The following is an 18,759-nucleotide window of genomic DNA, read 5'->3' as shown; positions in this document are numbered from 1 at the left end:
GTGTTCATATCCCCCACTTGGAAATCAACTCTGGCATTGCAGCATGATGGCATTCTCTAGTGAAAATCCACTGTTTAATTCTGTAAATTTTTCCAGTATCCATAATTACTGCTTGTGCACATCTGCTTGTAGAATTCTTTCTGTGGAGAAACCCGGACTGCATCAACAATCATGTTTTAGGCTTTCAAGCACACAACAGTCCACATGAAAAAAAAATAAAATAAATAAAGCAGAGGTATTAGTCATTTTGTAGAAAAGGGCAATTATCGTTCAAGTAGATTTAATCCTTGAATATTGCTGTAATGACTAAAATGACATAAATTAACTTCAAAATAAGTATGCTGCCTGTGATATGCCTGCTCTCTCTGAGAATATTTGCTAACAGCAGTTTGTCAGCACAGCAGGAAGCTGGTCTTGTGGTCCCCCTGCTCTTGGGAGGCTCTCAAGCAGAGGGCTTGACCTGCAGCTGTAAAAAGGGAAAATTTAGCACCTTACTAACAGGTTTTTTTTCATGATGGTTCTGTGAATGACTAATATATGCCTTTTCTTTTACTGATGGCATCATCCCTTTACTCATAACCGTACCTGTATTAACACAAGCTACTAATGCTACGTAGATTTGGTAGTCATACAAGACAGAAAAGAAACTCAACATATACTGAGTGTTTTTCTATTTATATCATACAAGTGCATGCTGCTTATCACATATTTTTATCTCTGTAGATAAAAAACATCTTTGTATAACATAAGTATACAGAAAATGTAACATTTTAATACTGATTGCAGTCCTTACTGAAGAATCCCTCCTGTTCTGCCAGCCTGCAGTGTTGCTCTCACCAGCAGCTTCATTACACTATTTAACTTTCTATGAGTATTTCAAACAAGTCGTGCTTCAGCTGAGCACAGGCAGCTCTGAGTGCTGAATAATAAGACCCACTGCCTCAGCTTGTAAAATAAAGTGGTTGTTGCTCTAGCTGCTCTGCCATCATCTTCCTCCAAGGGATCATAGTTCCTAGCCCTAAGACGGGGAGAAAGCACATCCAAAATGAAAGAGTAACTGAAGTTTGCAGTGCTGTGGGGTTTTTTTACCGCGGTTCATCTGCTGCTCTGACGGCTTTTCCCTGCCGCAGCCCTGGGCGGATGCCTGGGCTCGGAGCAGGACGCGCAGTGCCCGGGCGCCGTGGCGGTGCAGAGGCGCATCGACTGCCACCCGCAGCCTGGCGCCTCCCGGGAGGCCTGCGAGGCCCGGGGCTGCACCTGGTGCTCCAGCGACGTGCCCAACGCTCCCTGGTGCTTCTTCCCTGAGGACAGTCCCTACGGCTACGCCCGGAGTGGGAACATCGAGGAGACGGCCAAAGGCTGGAGGTGAGTGCGTGTGGCTCCCTGGGCGCTGCAGGCCGCCGCTGCCCCAGGCCGCCGCTGCCCCAGGCCACCGCTGCCGCCCGGGTGCTCTCGCCCAAGACTTTTCCCAAGCGGCTCCGATACGCGTGTGCCAGGGAGGGTAAGGGACACCTTTCCCTGTGTGTATGCCGTAGAACTGGGGCTTCTGCTCTCACCACACCTCAGGGGAGGCAACCAGGTGCAGGCACAGAGTGGTCACTCTGCCACCCTGGCAGCTGTGTCCCAGGGAACTATGAGGTCTCCTTCCTTTGGTGGCCCCTCTTTTGTCCATTAACATCAAGGAGGGCCTAAAGTGATCTCAGGGATTATTTGTGTCAGTAAGTCTATGATTTATTTTTAAAGAGCTGACACAGAGTAGCTGGGTGGTTCCCCCAGCTTGCCCCAGGGTGGTCTCAGCCAGCGATCGATGGATCGTGGTGCATGTGTTTCCACTGCAGGGTCACACTGAACAAGCGCCAGGCCTTGACCCTCTTCGGAAATGACATTTCCCCAATTGTCTTGGAAGTGGAGTTCCAGACAAAGGACAGGCTCCGGTTCAGGGTGAGTACTTGAGGGCTGGAACCAGTTAACCAAAGCAGTACATGCTCAGCTGACCTGCCCCCTGCTCACCTTGCTTTAGCTCTACGACCCCAACAAGCAGCGATTTGAAGTCCCACTCAAGATCAATGGCCCTGGGGTTACCGCTGAAGAAGCCAACTATGAGGTGGAGTTCTCAGATGATTCCACGCACTTCACAGTCAAGAGGAAAAGCACTGGCACCGTGCTGTGAGTACCTCACGATTCATACTGCTTTTGGTAAAACTCAGGTGTGATGGAGTGGGCACTGTTTCCTTATGCCCTGTTGTGTGACAAGGGGTCAAAGGCAAACTGGAGGTGGTATAAATGCAGATTTATGCCTGAAGGACTTTCATTATTAATAGGGGTATGTGCCTGTATAACAGACAATTATCTATGTGCTTGTATAAAAGTTTATTCAATAAGTCAAAAAACTTCTGAGGCTACAGTTTCATGGCTTAGGATGCTGGTAAGCTCAACTCATCAAAGCACTGACCTAAGATTTATGAAACTTGAGGTGTCAGGAACTGATGGTGTATCACTCTCCAGCAGGCAGGTCTAGGAAGCTCAAAGCTGTGGAGGCTGTAAGCCTCTAATTTCCACTGATGTCAGTGAATGGCACTAGCTCTAGTCTGTCCCTCTGCAAAAATACCATTTGTTTTCTCAAGCTAATACTGTAAGTTTAACTTCAGCAAAAGCTCCCCTCACTAACAAATGTCACCAAGTGTCAGAATTTCCCCTTTCCTTGGCTTCCATCAACATATCTCTAGTGAATAATGCTACTTAGAAGGAGAGTCCCAATTAAGGTGCATTCCTGCCAGCTGCTTTTGGGAATGCAGCAGTGAGCAATTTAAGGATGGCTTAACATGAGTGATGCAAATAAGACAATACAGCCTCTAGAATGGTCTACAGATTCCCATCATGCTGGGTTTTTAATGAGCTGACCATCCTTTAGAACTACTGTCTCATGGCATCTCTTTATACATGTCACAGTCAATTCTGTGAAGTTTTACTTATGCAGGCTATTTTAAATGAATGTATTATGCATTACTCTGATACCAAAAATAATTTAATTTCTCTTTAGACTTAACACTTAGCTCCGTGTAAACAGTGGGCTTTTGTTAAAGGCGCAGTTTTCTTCTTCTTTCTGTAAAGGCTTATTAATTGGAATGCTGATGTAAGGGGTGAATGCATAGCAAGTGGCTAGCTCATGGCCCATTCCCATTCAGCCCTCCTCACCTTCACCCAGACCCCAAGGGTTTAGCCCAGGTTGATGAAACTTGAGATGTCCCAGCTAAGGGAAGGGGCCTGCCATGGAGCAGAGCAGGGTCTGCCAAAGGCACAACTGTTGGAGTCTGGGGTGCAGACTGTGTGCCCTTGTTTTTAATATTTAGTTCTGAGATCCAAGAAAACACTGAATTTCATATAATATGAAATTCATGAGCATGTTTTCATGGTGATACATGAAAACAAATGATAAAGTTAGATGAAAAAACTAAAAGTGTAAGTGTGTAGATTAGAAAGTTTCTTAAATCACTGGGTAAAAAAAAATAGTTTAGAGAACAGGAGACAAGATGGAGGATTTAGGGTGTTGTCCCTTGTCCCTTCTTCTTTCTTCTTCATGTTCTTCTCCTAGAGGTTTTTGGGTAATAGTCAGTGATTGGATAGAAAATGCCGCAGTGCATCACAGAGGTGATTGGGTCATTAAGAAAAATAATATACGTGTCTATTGTTAATTGGATAAAAATAGGTATAAAGATAAAAGAACTGCGTAGTTCGGGGCCATTTTTTGTATCAGACATGAAGTGTGCCACAAGGCCTTGTTTGTACCATCAGAAGAAAGAAATGTGCCAAATTGCAAAGATTAACCTTGTAACCAGCCTAGAGAGACCTGTTAAGTTTTGTAAGGATCCTTCAATAAACACGAGAAACAAGATTCTAACGAGCTCGAGAGTTTACTTCGAATCATAAAGACTGAGATAAGTGAAACTCCCCACGAGGGAGGATCCCAGAAGAATTCAGCCCAAAGAAGGCTGAGAGACTAGAGAAAAGTTGTATTCACAGAGAATTGAGCCCAAAGGAGGCAAAGAAAAGGAAAGAGAAATTACAACAACTTCAGTGACAGGCAGAGGAGCACAAGTCGGTCCCCACTGAGCAGGTTTCCAAAAGGGCACATTCAGTGCCCTGTCGTGGAGCTGGAGAAGCCTCTTCCATTCCCCTCCATCTCCTTGTGCACCAAGGCCCGTGTTCAGCAGCAGCAGAGGTGTGGGCTGCAGCAATGCTGTGCTGCAGAGCCCAGGGAGGCAGAGGGCAGCCTTGGTTTGCAGCACCGGCACAGCATCAGCAGTGATCTGTGGGAAATTGTACACTCCCCATGGGAAATTATACAATGCCTCCAGGCAGGTAAAGGAGTGCTCCTTTACCCAGCCAACCCCAAAAAGAGGAAATTGTGGGTGAATATAATGCACAGTTAATGGACTTTTATCCTGCAAGCAATGGTAATGCTGCTCCCAAATTACTCTCACCAGCAGAGACACAGGATTTTGTGTACAGAAAGGGAAATTACATGTTCCTATGAATTCTTGTTTCATGTGAAATGGCACAGCCAGCACTGTAGACTGAAGGATTCTATCAGGGAGCCATTCCTCTCACAGCTCAATGATACTTGGTTTAGTTATATTCCCCATGTGAGGAGCAAAAATGCTTCCCCTTCATTTGTTTGCCTATCCATCCTGTCAAAGTGAGGAAATGCAGGTGCTCAGAGATAGCTCCACAGACTGTCTTAGAGGGATTTGCAATCTCCTTAGCCACCAAAAGAGCTGTGCAGATGGAATCTTTCAAAACAGGAAAGCAGCTTCTATATCCTGGCCTGAAAGCTATGGGTTGCTGCATTTACTTTACTGGGAAGGACGAACCCTCAGCAATCAGCATTACAGGAACATCCCCATCAGTGGCTGCACTTGACTGGCTGGGTCCATGAGTGCACTGGTGGCATCTGGCACGTTAAGTAGATTTTCATGTTAGTTCAGCCTGCCCAAAGGCAGGTTTGAATGCTAAAACCCAAATCTTTTCCTTTGGGCTCCCTCCAGAAGTGGGAGCAGCTGCTCCAGAGCGCCCAGGCACCAAGCTGCACAGCGGGTGGCCTCTGTGCCTGGGCCAGGTTAGGACAGCCTGTGTGGGAGAGTGTCCTTGAGAAACAGGCAAGTGCCTGACACCTGGAGGGACTTTAGCCTCCTATTTTACGATGTGAACAGCCATAGCCTTACTGTCTCAGTGAGCAGCTGAGTCAATTATTGATTTCCATATGCACACAAACACCGCTCAGTCAATGTGGGCAAATAAAGGCTCTTCAACAGGTGCTGCAATTGCACTCCCCAGGTGTGGGTGGATAATTTCTTGTGTCTGCACCAGACCAGGTCAGGGTTCTCTGCTGGACCTTTTAAATATCTCTGAGGAAAACTTATCCATTATAAAGCAATCCCAGATCCTCAGAAATCTGCTTTTCATTATGCTTCTTATCCCTTGCTAGCAGAGCCATGCTGCTGGGTGACCTACCCCCCAAAAAAGCCTAAATTCCCTGGTGATGCCCAGCATGCTCTGGCATAGCTGACAGTCCATCTGGGAAGAGAGTGGTCTGTCCCAGGCAGAAGCACACTGTAGGTTTGGGTTGCTCTTTCAAAGTCCACACCTGTATTTCCCTACCCTCCTTTCTGAGCTGCAGTCTGTCCTGCCATCCATGTCTTTGTGCTTTAGGCTGTGAAGCAATGGGGTGTCAGCCTCCTGTCTGTCTGCTTGATAGAAAGCCCCATCCCTGCTCTGCCACTCATGCACAAAGCCTCCTCCTTGTGAGGAATGATTTAATTCTGCATCGGAAATGCTGCAGGGGTGAGGCAGAGGAGGCTTTGAGTGAGTTTCACAGGTGTTTCTCATGCTCTCTGCATACAGGGAGATGTAGCTGAGCTACCCAAGGAGGGCAGGACAAACTCAGGGCTCCATGTAATCACAGTAACAGGGGAGAGGAATAAACTATGTGAGGGAGAGACATTAACAACTGATTGCAAACCTCATGCAGAGCCAGGAGCAACAGTAAAAGGCCAAGTCCTCCACATTTTCAGCTTTCTCCAAGGTAATCAGTTGACAGCTGCTGCTTTGCCTGCATGGGACGAAAATTAGACAGAGTCATGCAGGGAGATGATCCAGGCACTGCTAGGGGCTGCCAGGACCAGGAGCTCTTGGGCTGCCTCCCTTTCTCCTCCCAGTAGTGCCTCTTGGCTTACTCCCTCTTACTTTTCTCCTTCTCATCCACTGCTGTCCTGGTCTCTGTACCAGCCCATACTGCTTCCTTCTTTTCACCCTCTCCAAAGCTCTTGCTGTTTTGCCACTGGCTAGGGAAGGTCCTTTCCTGTGCCAGTAGGTATCCAAAGCCATGGGGATAAAGAGGTGCCATGTCCATGCATTCACTAGGGAGATGCCAAGGGAATCAGATGAGACAGCCAAGCTTCTTCTCCCGTCCAGACGTCAGGTGTTTTCTGTTTTTCATGAGAAAACTAGAAATCTGCATCTGATTTAAGGCTGCAAGTCACAATTCTGAACCATGAGGGATGAGGACTAGTGAGGGACATGGATCTCCTGCCCCAGAGGTGAAACTCCCAAACTACCATCTTTTTTGGGCAGTGGAGACTGTAGGGAGCCTCTTTTCACTCCCGTCATGCTTGGAAAATAACTGTTTTGGCAAAACTGGTGTGGTCAGTGGAAAAATGTTTTGTCAAGAGATTTAGTTCAGTAAATCCTTGCTTAGTATATCCTGGTTGATCTTTTAGCTCTAATTGGAAACTGTCCTATCATTGGCCAGGGCCCTACATTAGTAAAAAGAGGAGAGAAAATACTGTGTTGTAATAAGGCAGGGGAGGAAGCTAAACAGCCTGTGAGTTGTTTTGTGGCACATACACTCAGGTTAAGCACTATTCTCCTTCCTGCTCCTGCCACACTAGCAACAGCAGCCACTGGAGGATGTAGTATCAAATGAGAGCATGAGGGCTCCAAGAAAGTGTAGATTTTCGCAAGAACAGAGAATAAAAGGCTGGGAGCTGTTTGCTTTAAGACGGTGATAAATAACAAACACATGCTCATTTTGCAGCGTGTGATTACTCTGTGGGACTCATTGCCCCAGGGCAGCACTGGCAAAGGAGGCCTAGCAGGATACACATTCAGGCAGAATAAAAAAATCAGCTGCAGGAAAATAAAACCCCCAAATGCTTTTGTCTCCATGCTTCATAACATCAGTTAATTCCATGAAAACAGTTGGAAACTTCCTCCATAAGCAGATTATTGCAAGACTGGGTCTGAGTGACATCTTATGCCTTCCTTTGTGATATCTGGCCGGGGCCATTGCTGGAGACAGGCTGCAGAGGGATGGACTATTGATTTAATTCTCCACTTTAATATCCTGACTTTTCCTTCATGATGTCACACAAATAATGGAAGGCAGAACATTTTTTTTACAAGCCAGATAGGGACTACTTTCTATTAAGTGTTTGGAATACCTTGTTTGCCATTGCACTGGGAATATATTACACAAATAGTATGTTATTTATTATAAAATAAGAAAAAACTAATCAAGATTTTCCCTAATTTCCAAAAGGGCTGCTGCAGAGTTCAGCTGCCTTTTTTATTTTTTGTGGTAGTTAGCACAGATACCACTTACCATGAAGATTTTTTTACATAGGCAAGGCTAATAGAATGATTTATAATGCTATTGTCATAACTGCAGTTTTGCTGAAAGCAAGGGTGGGGGGGGGAATTGTGTGCATCATGGGTAGAATGGGTTTGTTCTTAGCTTTTAAGAGCCATTATTATTATTATAATCATTAAGATTAATGTTACCTAGGCAGGAAGTTTTGTAGGTATATCACTTACCCAAGTGTTTTCAGAGCAAAAATTAAGCATTGTCTATCCAGTGAGTTACAGGACATTTCCTGATATCACAACAATGAATACAGTAGAAATAGGACAGAACTGTGTCAATAACTGTAATTTATTCTGCACTTCTTTTTTTTTATAAATCTCATATTTGTGGAAAATCTGTCGGTTACTTCTGCTGATTTTCTCCACCTACTTGAAAAATCACCTTTAAAGTAAGATAAACAGACAAAAATTAGTCTTGGTGGGCCTTCCGCACTCCAGTGGTGTCCCAAGACTTACAGCTAATAAGGAATGCAGCTGTTGTGAAAGAGTGTTATGGTTTAACTCCAGCCAGCAACCAAGCGCCACACAGCTGCCTGCTCATTCCTGCCTGAAAGATGGAGAGAATTGGAAGGGTAAAAATGAGAAAACTCATGGGTTGAGACACGAACAGTTTAATAACAGAAAAAAAAAGAAGTAGGACTAGTAGTAGTAGTAGTAGTAATACTACTACTACTACTACTACTACTAATAATAATAATGTAATTAAAAGGAAAATAACAGAGAGAAAAGTAAAACTCAAGAAAGAAAAGTGATGCAAATGACAGCAATCACCCACCACCATCTGACTGATGCCTACCAGTCCCTGAGCAGCAGTCTCAGCTAGTTTTAATGCTCAGCATGAAGCCATATGGTATGGGATATCCCTTGGGTCATCTGAGGCCAACTATCCCATCTGTGTCCCCTCCCTGATATTTGTGCACTCCCAGTCTCCTTGCTGGTGGGGCAGTGCAAGGGGCAGCAAAGCCCTGTTGTGCTCTGTTAAGAATTGCTCAGCAATAACTAAAACATCCCTGAATTATCAACAGCTTCCAGCACAAATCCAAAACATCACCCCATACCAGCTACTATGAAGAAGGTTAACTCCAGCCAAAATCAGCAGTCAGTGGAAATATTTTTAGCAATCTGAGATCAGTGGAAAACCATGGAGATCTGGGCTCCTAAGGTAATGCTTCTTAGCAGCTCAAGTGTGTTGAGTCAGTCAGTATATTTGAGATTCATTTGAAAATAGGGTGTGTGCTCCTCACTCCCTAAGGTGCTTTAGCACTTTTTGGGCAGGCTGTCCATACTATGGTAGCCCAGGCCCTCTGGAAGGGTGCACCCAGGTTTTGCTAGGAGGCTTAGGCCCCCTTTTGGACAGCTGTGTGGAGGTACAACTAAATTTGCACACACATAACATACAGGGTGGTCTGGAGGCTAAGAAAAGCAGATGTCATGGAGGGCATTTTCTCCAAGTGGCTGAGTGGACCAGTTGTGTGCAGCTTAAAATAATGAGCTCAGTTTTTTAGAATTCATTGCAACAGGAAGCAAAAAATAAAAGAGCAAACCTCTCACAACTTAAAATTATTTTCGAATGTATAGATAATGCATGATGCTTGTCCTAATGATGTATTATATGTGTCCCAAGTCTCCTAATTCTGGAGATTTTTTAACACCACTTTTAGAAGTGCCACCAGCTGGTTGGTCATGGCAGGTGAATCAGTGTTTTGAGCCATTACACACACTGCAGTCATTGACCTCCAAGAAACTTCAACAGAGTAGTTGTTCACTGAGGTAAATCGTCATGTCCAGTTTGTATTACAAAGGACTGATGATTGCACTCCTGAAAACCATCTTGTATAGCCTTTTAGTCATCCCCCTCAAACACTGTGACAATGGTAGTCATGAACTACACCTTCAACATGAACAGGATGTTTTCTCTATCTGCCTACTCACCTTCCTTTTAATACTACTTCCATGGGCCACTCCAGTTATGTTTCATCTTGATAGCCAGTGGCCTGACTGCTGGGTGTGAGGCTAGTTCCCTTGCTGGCCAAAAATGTTAATTTTTACACAAGCCTATTCAATCTGAATCATTCTTTTTTTCCTGATAAGAGGTTAAAAATTACAGAGGTTTACTCTTTAGTGCACTGTGTTTGGAAGAAAAGAGTAGCTTTTGTCAGACTCCTTGGATGGGCAACAGATGACTGTTGACAGACAATGGGCCAGGCAGATGTGTGGGGAGGCTGCTTTGTATTTCCACAGGCAGGAGTGTTCCTACCACAGACACATTAACAGGTTAACACTTTCAGCTAAATGTGACTGCAGCTATTACCTCTTGTGCAAAAAGAAGGCTTCCTGTCCTCACAGACATTGCTTTGTCTAACTCCTAGCAGGGGTTGCATTTTTGACAGTCAGCAACTGTTCAGATGTGATTTTTATATTTAGTTATTAATAATTAGTTATATAGTGTATATATAATATGATATATATATATATATATTATAATATTACTACTTGTTATAAATGCAAAGGCAATTTTGGGATAAAATCAAAGAGAAATTTATTAATAAACAATAATAAGTAAAACAGCGATAAAAACCCACAATAAAAAGATCAGCGCAGCGCCGGGTGGACAGGGGTCTACACCAGAGGTATAGGTTTCCCAAATCCACGTCTGAGCGTCCTCAGGATTGGGGTTTTATAGGATTTTTAAGTCCTCAGGCCAAAATTCCAAGCAGGTTCCATTCACCAAGTGTCCTTGATTGTCCAGTGAATGGATTTCCTGGCATAGAATAAAGACATTAACTAGTTCCGGCCAGAATCTCCTCATATGTAAAGGAGATTCTGTGTGTGTTGCAATGTTAGGTTTTTCATGGCAGGGTGGTGGAATCCGGGCTGGTGCCGATGGGTATCTCGGCCGGGTTTTCCCTTTTGTCTCCCCTGATTGCTTTTTCAACACAGAGATGTTTAAGTCTGGCGAAGTCTTTCTTTTGGAACTTGTCTTTTTCACTGATCAGTTTCTCTACCCACTGGAATCTGCAGGGCATTGCTTGGGTCCGGAGGTAGATAATTTCCCGAGCCAGTTCCATTGTCTTCCTGATGGTCCGTGTCCTGTCTGTTTGTTTGAGTTGATGGGCTGGCCTGGGTTCGTTATCTTGGGCGTTGCTGGCAATCAGCAACTTCTTGGAGAAAAGCCTCATCCTACTCTGAGGAGAGGCTTTTCTATACTCTATATTTTTATGTTCTTGCAAAACATATTTGTCTTATATACACTTCGAATTTTTAATACAACAATAATTTATTACACTACTTAATTACTATAATTAGTTAGATTTTTTTAGACCCCTTCTGTTGTCCATCACAGTGCTTTTATGGTTCATAGGACTCTTGGAGGAGAACCGTGCAACTTCCTGCAGACATGATATCATTTTCTGCTTTCTCCTATTTTATTCCTTCTATTAGCTTTAAACCAGCAGGAGAGAAGGTGGGAGAAATATGACATTTTCTTTTATTGTATCCAAGGGTTTAAGGGATGGCTGACATAACTTTTTTTCATTTAAATAATTGCTGTTTGCCAACACCAAACGAGCAAACACATAAAATAGCACAACAGTCTACCATAGTGTGCTGGGGAGCACAAGGACTCTGGAAGCTGCTTGGGAGTGAAGGCAGAGAGTAGTGCCAGGGGAAAACCTGTCCATACTTTCCTTCAGATGGAGGTGACATAATGATGCCCAGAAAAAAAGAGAGTCATTACCAGCCTTTTTATGCATTGGTTAATGCTATATTTAGCACATGGTGATGCTGGCATGTGGAGGTCTAGGGGAAGAGGAGCAGTGCTGGTGGCACAGCATGGGGAGCTGTGCTGGTGGCAGCCCCCAGGGAGCTGAGCCATGGAGGGGTGCAGAGCAGGGCACTGTTATGGCAATGTCATGCAGAGGTGGAGTGCATGACAGTTGCCTGAAGGAATGCATGAGTCATAAACCAGTTTCTCCACAACATGTAAAGACATGGTGGGGCAGAGGGCTTGTTCCTAGGGTTGTCATTTGCACCACCCCAGTGACCCTCCTGGTCAGGGAGAGGACTTGCTGAGCTGAAGGAATACTTTAATACCATGGTAACACTAAGTGTTCTCATGATAGGGAATGTCCATGCTATAATGTGGGTACCACAAATGTACAAATCCTCATGTCCTCTGAACAGACATCCTGGGGAGAGCTCAATGACTTAGGACAGATATTTTAACTTTTCCCAAAGCATTTCCCCTCTGGCATAGTTTGAGTTTTTCATAATCCTATGATCTGCTCAGAGCAGTGACCCTTCCTGTCTTGGCACAGAGCAGAGCTGTGTGACAGCTCTCCTTTTGGCAGGAACATAGCTCCAGAGCCCATACCTATTCCTACACAGCAACTGCTTCTTGCAGAAAGGCCTCTATTTGTCAAGGACTGGATCTGATTCTCAGGGATGTTTTGCATGCATAACCCTCCTAGCAGAAAATAATTTTATGCAGTACTGCATGTAGGTAGAGATGATGGAAAGGAGGGAGGGAGTGGTTCCCACTGGCAAAAAAAACCAAATCAAGAGTTATATACAAATTCTTACTTTTCCTGCATGTAAGAAAGGACATATAGACCTTTTAAACAATACACAGACCGTTTAGTACCTGTGTGTGACTTTGGATTTGTCTAGGAAAATTTAGGGATAGTTTGTGGCCTCGTTTTGCATGGAGAGGCAAGGGAGTGCCTTAAGCATCCCCTTGAGCAGCTGTCCTTTCAGCCTTGTGGGCCCACCAGTGTGATGGGAGCAGTGGTGCCCTCCCAGGTCCTCCCAGCAGCAGGGACTTGTCCCCAGGCAGGGGTGCTGGTGGCACAGGTGGCAGGCCACTCACCAGAATGCTCCCCTCATGGGGATAGAGCTGCTCCCCACCAACACAGCTCATCTCCCATTTCTCTGATTTACCAGTCAATTTGATCAACCATTTAATTTTGTCAAAATCATTGACAGAAGAACATTAAAAGGAGAGTTATGCCACTTCTATGCTCTATGGCTTGGGCTCATTTATTTTAATTAGCTGTAACAAATTCATGGTTAAACAAGGCTCGAGAGGGTGCTATCTAAATGAGCTACTTATGGCATACACAGGACCATTAACAAAACGCTTCTCCACAGCTTGACTATGTTCTCCCCCATCTAACTTGCAGCTCATTATAGCTCTAGAGATGGGAAACAGAATGTAGCACCTAATTAAAATGTGAGCCTGTGTCCACAGATGATTCAATAGAAATAAATGCATTAAGCTGGTGAGAGAAGCAGGAGAGAGTCATCACAATAAAAACATCTTGTTCAAGCAGAGGCTGGAGAAAGCTATACCTCTATTTTAGGCACCTGCATGAAGTTAGGTATATTTGGGTCCTGATGCAGCAAAACATTAAAAAAAAGCTGATAAAATGTCTGTTGTTCTCATTAAGTATTCTGAACTCCACTGTGTAATATCAATTTTTGGCTTTTTCTCATTGGTTGTCATAGAAATAGGATAAGCAAACACTTATTTTGATAATAGATTTATAGTCTGTCTTCTTTGTTTTAGTTGCTCTTTTCAAAAATTATATTGATGCATTTTTTTTGCATAAGTAGATAAGATATCTTCAATCATTGCAAGATGAATTTAATGTGTTAGGTTAAGCACGTTAGACACATGCATAGAATTTAATGGATTTTTAATACTGTTATCCTTCAAAATACATAAAAAGTATAAATAGCCAGACACGAACTTAAAATGATACCTTCCAAAGAGTAGCAAACTAATCCTCTCTCCCTCTGTTTGTCACAGGTGGGACAGTCCCCTGGTTGATCTGTTTTTCTCCAACCAGTTCCTTCAGATCACCACCACTGTGCCATCCACTTCTGTGTATGGGTTTGGTGAACATGAGCACCCGACCTTCAAGCACAACATGGACTTTGTTACCTATGGCATGTTCTCCAGGGACCAGGCACCAACGGTAATTCACTCTATGCAACACTTTATCCTACCTTGTGTCACCAAAAGGAGATGACAAACATGGAATGTCACAAACTTCACAGGTATCATCAGTTTTAATTAAAAACAAAGCCATGAATTGCTTTAAGGGAACTTTGAAACCTTTTATCAGAACCTTTGCTCACAGTGCAGTTTTCAGAAAACAGTGTATTGTGTGCCAAGATCCTGGTTAAGGAGAGCTTTGCATTTCATGCTTGGATCAATCCGTGTTCATCCAAACAAGCTGCACTAAAGCAGGACTCACTAGATATTTGGCTGAACTGGAGTCAGTGGTTGATGAGTCTGTTCCAATAGAAAAGTGATTCTTACTCATGCTATTTTGAAGGGTTCAGCACAATATCAAAGGTTTAACTGGGAAAGACTAAAAAATTCCATTGTGGCAAAGCATTAAAGAAATAACTCCTTTCTGTCAATTTGACTTCACGCCAATTTAGATGGAAAAAGTCCCCAACCTTTCAAAATAAGTTTCTAAAAATGAATGAATTTATTTCCTTGTCTGTGCATATGTATCTACCTGACAAAAGCTATGAAAAGTAGCAAAGTCATGTGTTGTTTATGTTTCAGTCATTTGCCAACCTCTATGGAGTTCACCCTTTCTATATGTGCGTAGAACCAGACTCCAATGCCCACGGTGTTCTCCTTCTGAACTCTAATGCACAAGGTAAAAAGATACATAGATTCCCTATATAGACTGCATATAAAATTAAGATAGATTAGTAAGTATAAAATACTGTTTTACTGATTGCTTTTTCAATCTGATACAAATATGAGTGACTGTGCCCTAACTAAGCTTCCAGGACTGATAGATTTTTGAAACATTTTTGAAAGGGATTTCAATAGAATGAATTTTTAACAAGGAATTTGGACATTTTTAGGCATTTTTCAGGGAAAATACATTCTTAACTTTTGTTATGAAAATAGATGCAAATAGAGGGAAAGAAAATGGTGGAAGAAATTTCCTCTGAGATTGGCATAACAAATCAAATCAATTTAGGTTAGTCTTATATTTTGTCTTTGGAGAATAGTTTTGTATGTTGCCATGGTCACCTTACTGCATTAATCTAGTGGTATAATTTCAGAAAAGAGGAATCTTCACTTAGTCTGTAAAATCAGTTCCCCCTGGCAGACAATGGCTTTCACTAAGATTAAAATAGCATAGAGGAACCCTAAACACAAACTTGTTGATCCTTTTTATATATATGAAACTGAGACAAATGGATCTATGCAATCTACTCTGTGTGGGTTTCTGTGATTCATTGCTGCACCATGCCAGTCTGGAGCAGACATTACAGAAACACTGGGCAATGGCCTGCCTACCTTCAGGCCCTGTTTGCTCAAGCAGTCATACCCACAAGACACAGAGAAGAGCCCAGTGTGCACACACCTAGGATGGATAAGATAGAACAGAGTATTTCAGTTGAAAGGGACATAAAAAATACTTGTAGTACAACTGCCTGAAGTCTTCAAGGCTGACCAAAAGCTAAATATGTTGTTAAGGCACTGTCCAAACACCTCTTAAACACTGACAGGCTCGGGACATCAACAACATCTCTAGGAAGGCTGTTCCAGCATTTGCCCACCCTCAGTAAAGAAATGCCTCCTAATGTTGAGTCTCAACTGCCCCTAGTGCATTCTTGATCTATTCCCATGTATAGTGCAGAGCTGGTTTATAATGAGGACCCTTTTTTCCCCTTTTAGATGTTACTCTGTCTCCAAACCCATCTTTAATTTTCCGCACTGTTGGAGGGATTCTTGACTTCTATCTCTTCATGGGACCGACTCCTGAAAACGTGGTTCAGCAATACACTGAGGTTAGTAGAAAAGTGCACATGGCACATGCAGCAGTGCCTTGGAACACTGTCCTGTCAATATCTGGTAGTATCAGTGGGTAGTGCAGCCAGAGCTTTGTCCTGATCCATTTGTACAAAGCCACAGCTTCAGATCCATGGGAAAGCTGGCGTATGCTCAAGCATCTGTGAACAGTCTGTCTGAGTGTCACAGGCTGGCTGGGTGTTAAGTGCACATCTCCAGTCTTTGCTGAGATATGTCAGGATGGGATGCAGGAGTGCACTAAAGGGATGCAATGATTAGAAAGAAATCTGTCTAATCTTACTCCTCTCTGGATTGTCACAGTTTTATAGACTTTAATGTATGACATGACTGCGTTTTGACACTGCAGGTCAAGAAAAAAAAGCAGAGCACAAATGGGAATGTTTGGGAACTTTACATGTGCTGGATTTCAGAGATACTGAATGGACTTTAAAGTCTTCAAGCCTTTATTTGCCAGTGGAATCACTTGCTGATTTTGGAGCCATCAGGCTGTTTTTTCCTAATGGAAACCCATATAATTGCATTGGGGAGCATAGATGTATAATACTGCATTTACTGCTGTCTACAGAGTGTAACTCTTTGCTATCCAATTACCTAATGTTTTCCAGAGAATTGAGAGTACACATGCAAAAGGCTGTTTTGGAAGTGTACATGCAATTCTTATGTAGTGAGGACTGTACAGAAAAAAGTAGCAGATAACATGTTTTTGCTGGTCACCAAATGATGCTTCAACTGAGCCTTTCCACAGAAAATTGCCACCTCAGACCCAAGCTGTGTGCGTAAAGAAATCAGTATCAAACCTAAAGAGTGTGGAGCAAAGCTGCAGTGAGCATGTTACTCTGAGAAGGGGGATCAGTGTGCAGACCCTGAGGATTAGGCTGTACCTGGAAGGCTGAATAGGGTAGGGCATCCCAGAGCCAGGCACTCAGAGCTCACAGAGAGATATGCATGTGCTCTGCCTTTCCCCGTGCCACCACTCAAAGGGGCCTGAGTTCTCATCTCTAGCAAACATTTTGTCTTTCTTGGGTTTTTAAAGCCTCCATGTCCTATGCTTGCCTTCTTTTAAAGTGCCTGTACAGGAACAGAAATATTGTGGTTTAGAGTGAGGGAAAAAGAGGGTTTAGCCCAGAAGGAAGATATTTCTGGGTTCTGGTGAAGGAAGGGATAAGGCTTGCTCATGCTTCTGTTTTGGGAAGGCTGGAGCTTCTCTGGGGTGGTGGGTTCTGCTAGACCTTCCTTTTCCAAGGAGAGGTTCAGGTGCTATCTCCAGAGAGGTGAGAGGCTGATGTTGCTCCTCCATGTCCTGGAGCAGAGCAACTGCTCTGTTGCTTGGAGGTTTCCAGCTCCCTCTGCACATCATCCCCACCAGTTGTCTGTCATGGTTTAACCCCAGCTGGCAACTCAGCCCCACACAGCCACTCACTCACACCCCCACAGTGGGATGGGGGAGAGAATCCAAAGGGTAAAAAGGTGAGAAAATTCGTGGGTTGAGATTAAGACAGTTTAATGGATAAAGCAAAACTGTGCACGCAGCAAGGCAAAACAAGGAATTCATTCACCAGTTCCCAGGAGCAGGAGGACGTTTATCCACCCCCAGGAATCGGGGGAATGGCTGAACATGTGACTGTTACTGGGGAAGACAAATGCCATCACTCCAAATATCCTGCTCTCCCTTTCTCTTCCCCCAGATTTATGTGTCAAGTATGAAGCCATTTGATATGGAATTTCACTTGGGTCAGCTGGGCTTAGCTATCCTGAGTCCCCTCCCAACTCCTTGTGTAACCCCAGCCTTCTCGCTGGTGGTGTAGAGCAAGGGATAGAGAAGGCCTTGACTCTGGGTAAGCACTGCCCAGCAAAATCAAATATATCCCTGAATTATCATCACTATTTTCAGCACAAATCCAAAATACAGCCCACACCAGTTACTATAAAGAAAATTAACTATATCCCAGCCCAAACCAGTACACACCATCTCTGATGCCATTTCCACAGAGCAGCAAGCAAACTGGGATTTTAATTTACACATGGGTAATAAAACCAGGGAGAGTAAAAGGGTGGGGGGAAAAGTAAAGCAGCTCTTCCCCAGGCTGGAGCTTTGATCCCCATTTCAAGGGAGTTAGTGCAGCAGTATGATGGAAATTAGAGCCACGCCTGTTCCTTTTCAAAGTCTTTTACTGGTGTTTGAAGCCAGCATTTCTGTGGCTTAGCAGGTGGTCAGCATCTGAAAATAAAATGAGAGAGTTCTCACTCCGCAGCTGATGGGTAGTGGCAGCTCAGCTTTCCACCCCTATCTCTGGAAATGGAGCTGGAGCAAAGAAAACAAGGTAAAGGAGAGCAGTGGGCATTTCCTAACGAGACATGTCACATACCAGGATAAAATTCTGCTTTGTATTCTTTGAGCTTGCACTCAACTCTGTAGGGAATGTTAAAGAATGCACGTTAGTAATTTCAATGTGAAATAATAACTTCTTCAGTAAACATCCTGAAATTTCAAGGTCAAAAATGTTACAATTACCATATTATTAGTCTCTAGGGTAATAATTTGGCTTTTATGTACAAGATATGTGGGAAGGTGAAGGAGACAGAAAATACTTTATTTTTCAATTGTCTTTCTGTCACTCTGAGAGCATTTTCCCTGTGCAGTCACTGTCATGCTGTAGAGAAAGAGAAGGGGTAGAAAGGAGACGTGTGACTGATGTCTTCAAGGCACTCTGCTCAGCAGCATGGCTCGGCTCTCTCAGCTGTTTGCATGGATCTCCTCTGGGAGTAGGTGTTTTGGGAACTCCTGGCTGCAGGAGTCCCAGGTTGCACTGCTGCAGAGATTCTCAGTGGCATAGCACCTGCCTCACTCTTGAGCAATCATCTGCCCCAGACACTGCTTTTTGCAGGGACAGCTCATTTTACCTCTCCAGGATGGCCTCACTGATGTGGCAGGGTGGCCAGGTGCCAGCAGGTGCACAGCTGGTGAGAACAAGGGAGCTGTTTCCAGAGCAAAGTGCTTTACACCTTTCTCAAATGTTTTGTGCCCTTGCCTTCAGTGCCACTTCAACATCTGAGCCACCTCTCTGCCCCTGCTATGCTTGTTTCTGTGAGAGGTTTAGGAACTTAGTTCTGCTCTGTGCTTTCATGTGGTTCCCTCCAAACCAGTGAGGTAGGACAGCTTTGTAACAGACCTCTTTATTTGCTACTGGAGTATGCAAGGTTTCCCCACA

At 43.8% G+C, this 18,759-nt stretch overlaps 1 protein-coding gene across 1 annotated transcript in view; it reads left to right on the top strand.

Annotated features, from left to right (window-relative positions):
• The window catches only part of LOC131592102 (maltase-glucoamylase-like), a 60,378-nt gene that overhangs the window by 1,998 nt on the left and 39,621 nt on the right, over window positions 1-18,759 (top strand). Inside the window, exons 2-7 of the mRNA XM_058863378.1 lie at window positions 1,131-1,365; window positions 1,839-1,941; window positions 2,021-2,166; window positions 13,511-13,679; window positions 14,282-14,378; window positions 15,416-15,528. Of these exons, the coding sequence (XP_058719361.1) occupies window positions 1,131-1,365; window positions 1,839-1,941; window positions 2,021-2,166; window positions 13,511-13,679; window positions 14,282-14,378; window positions 15,416-15,528 (863 nt within the window). The remainder of the gene's footprint in view (window positions 1-1,130; window positions 1,366-1,838; window positions 1,942-2,020; window positions 2,167-13,510; window positions 13,680-14,281; window positions 14,379-15,415; window positions 15,529-18,759) is intronic.

Source organism: Poecile atricapillus, chromosome W (assembly GCF_030490865.1).
Source record: "Poecile atricapillus isolate bPoeAtr1 chromosome W, bPoeAtr1.hap1, whole genome shotgun sequence".
NCBI classification, from domain to species: Eukaryota; Metazoa; Chordata; class Aves; order Passeriformes; family Paridae; genus Poecile; species Poecile atricapillus.
Note: the sequence above shows the minus strand (reverse complement) of the source record. Positions and strands in the feature narration are given on the sequence as shown.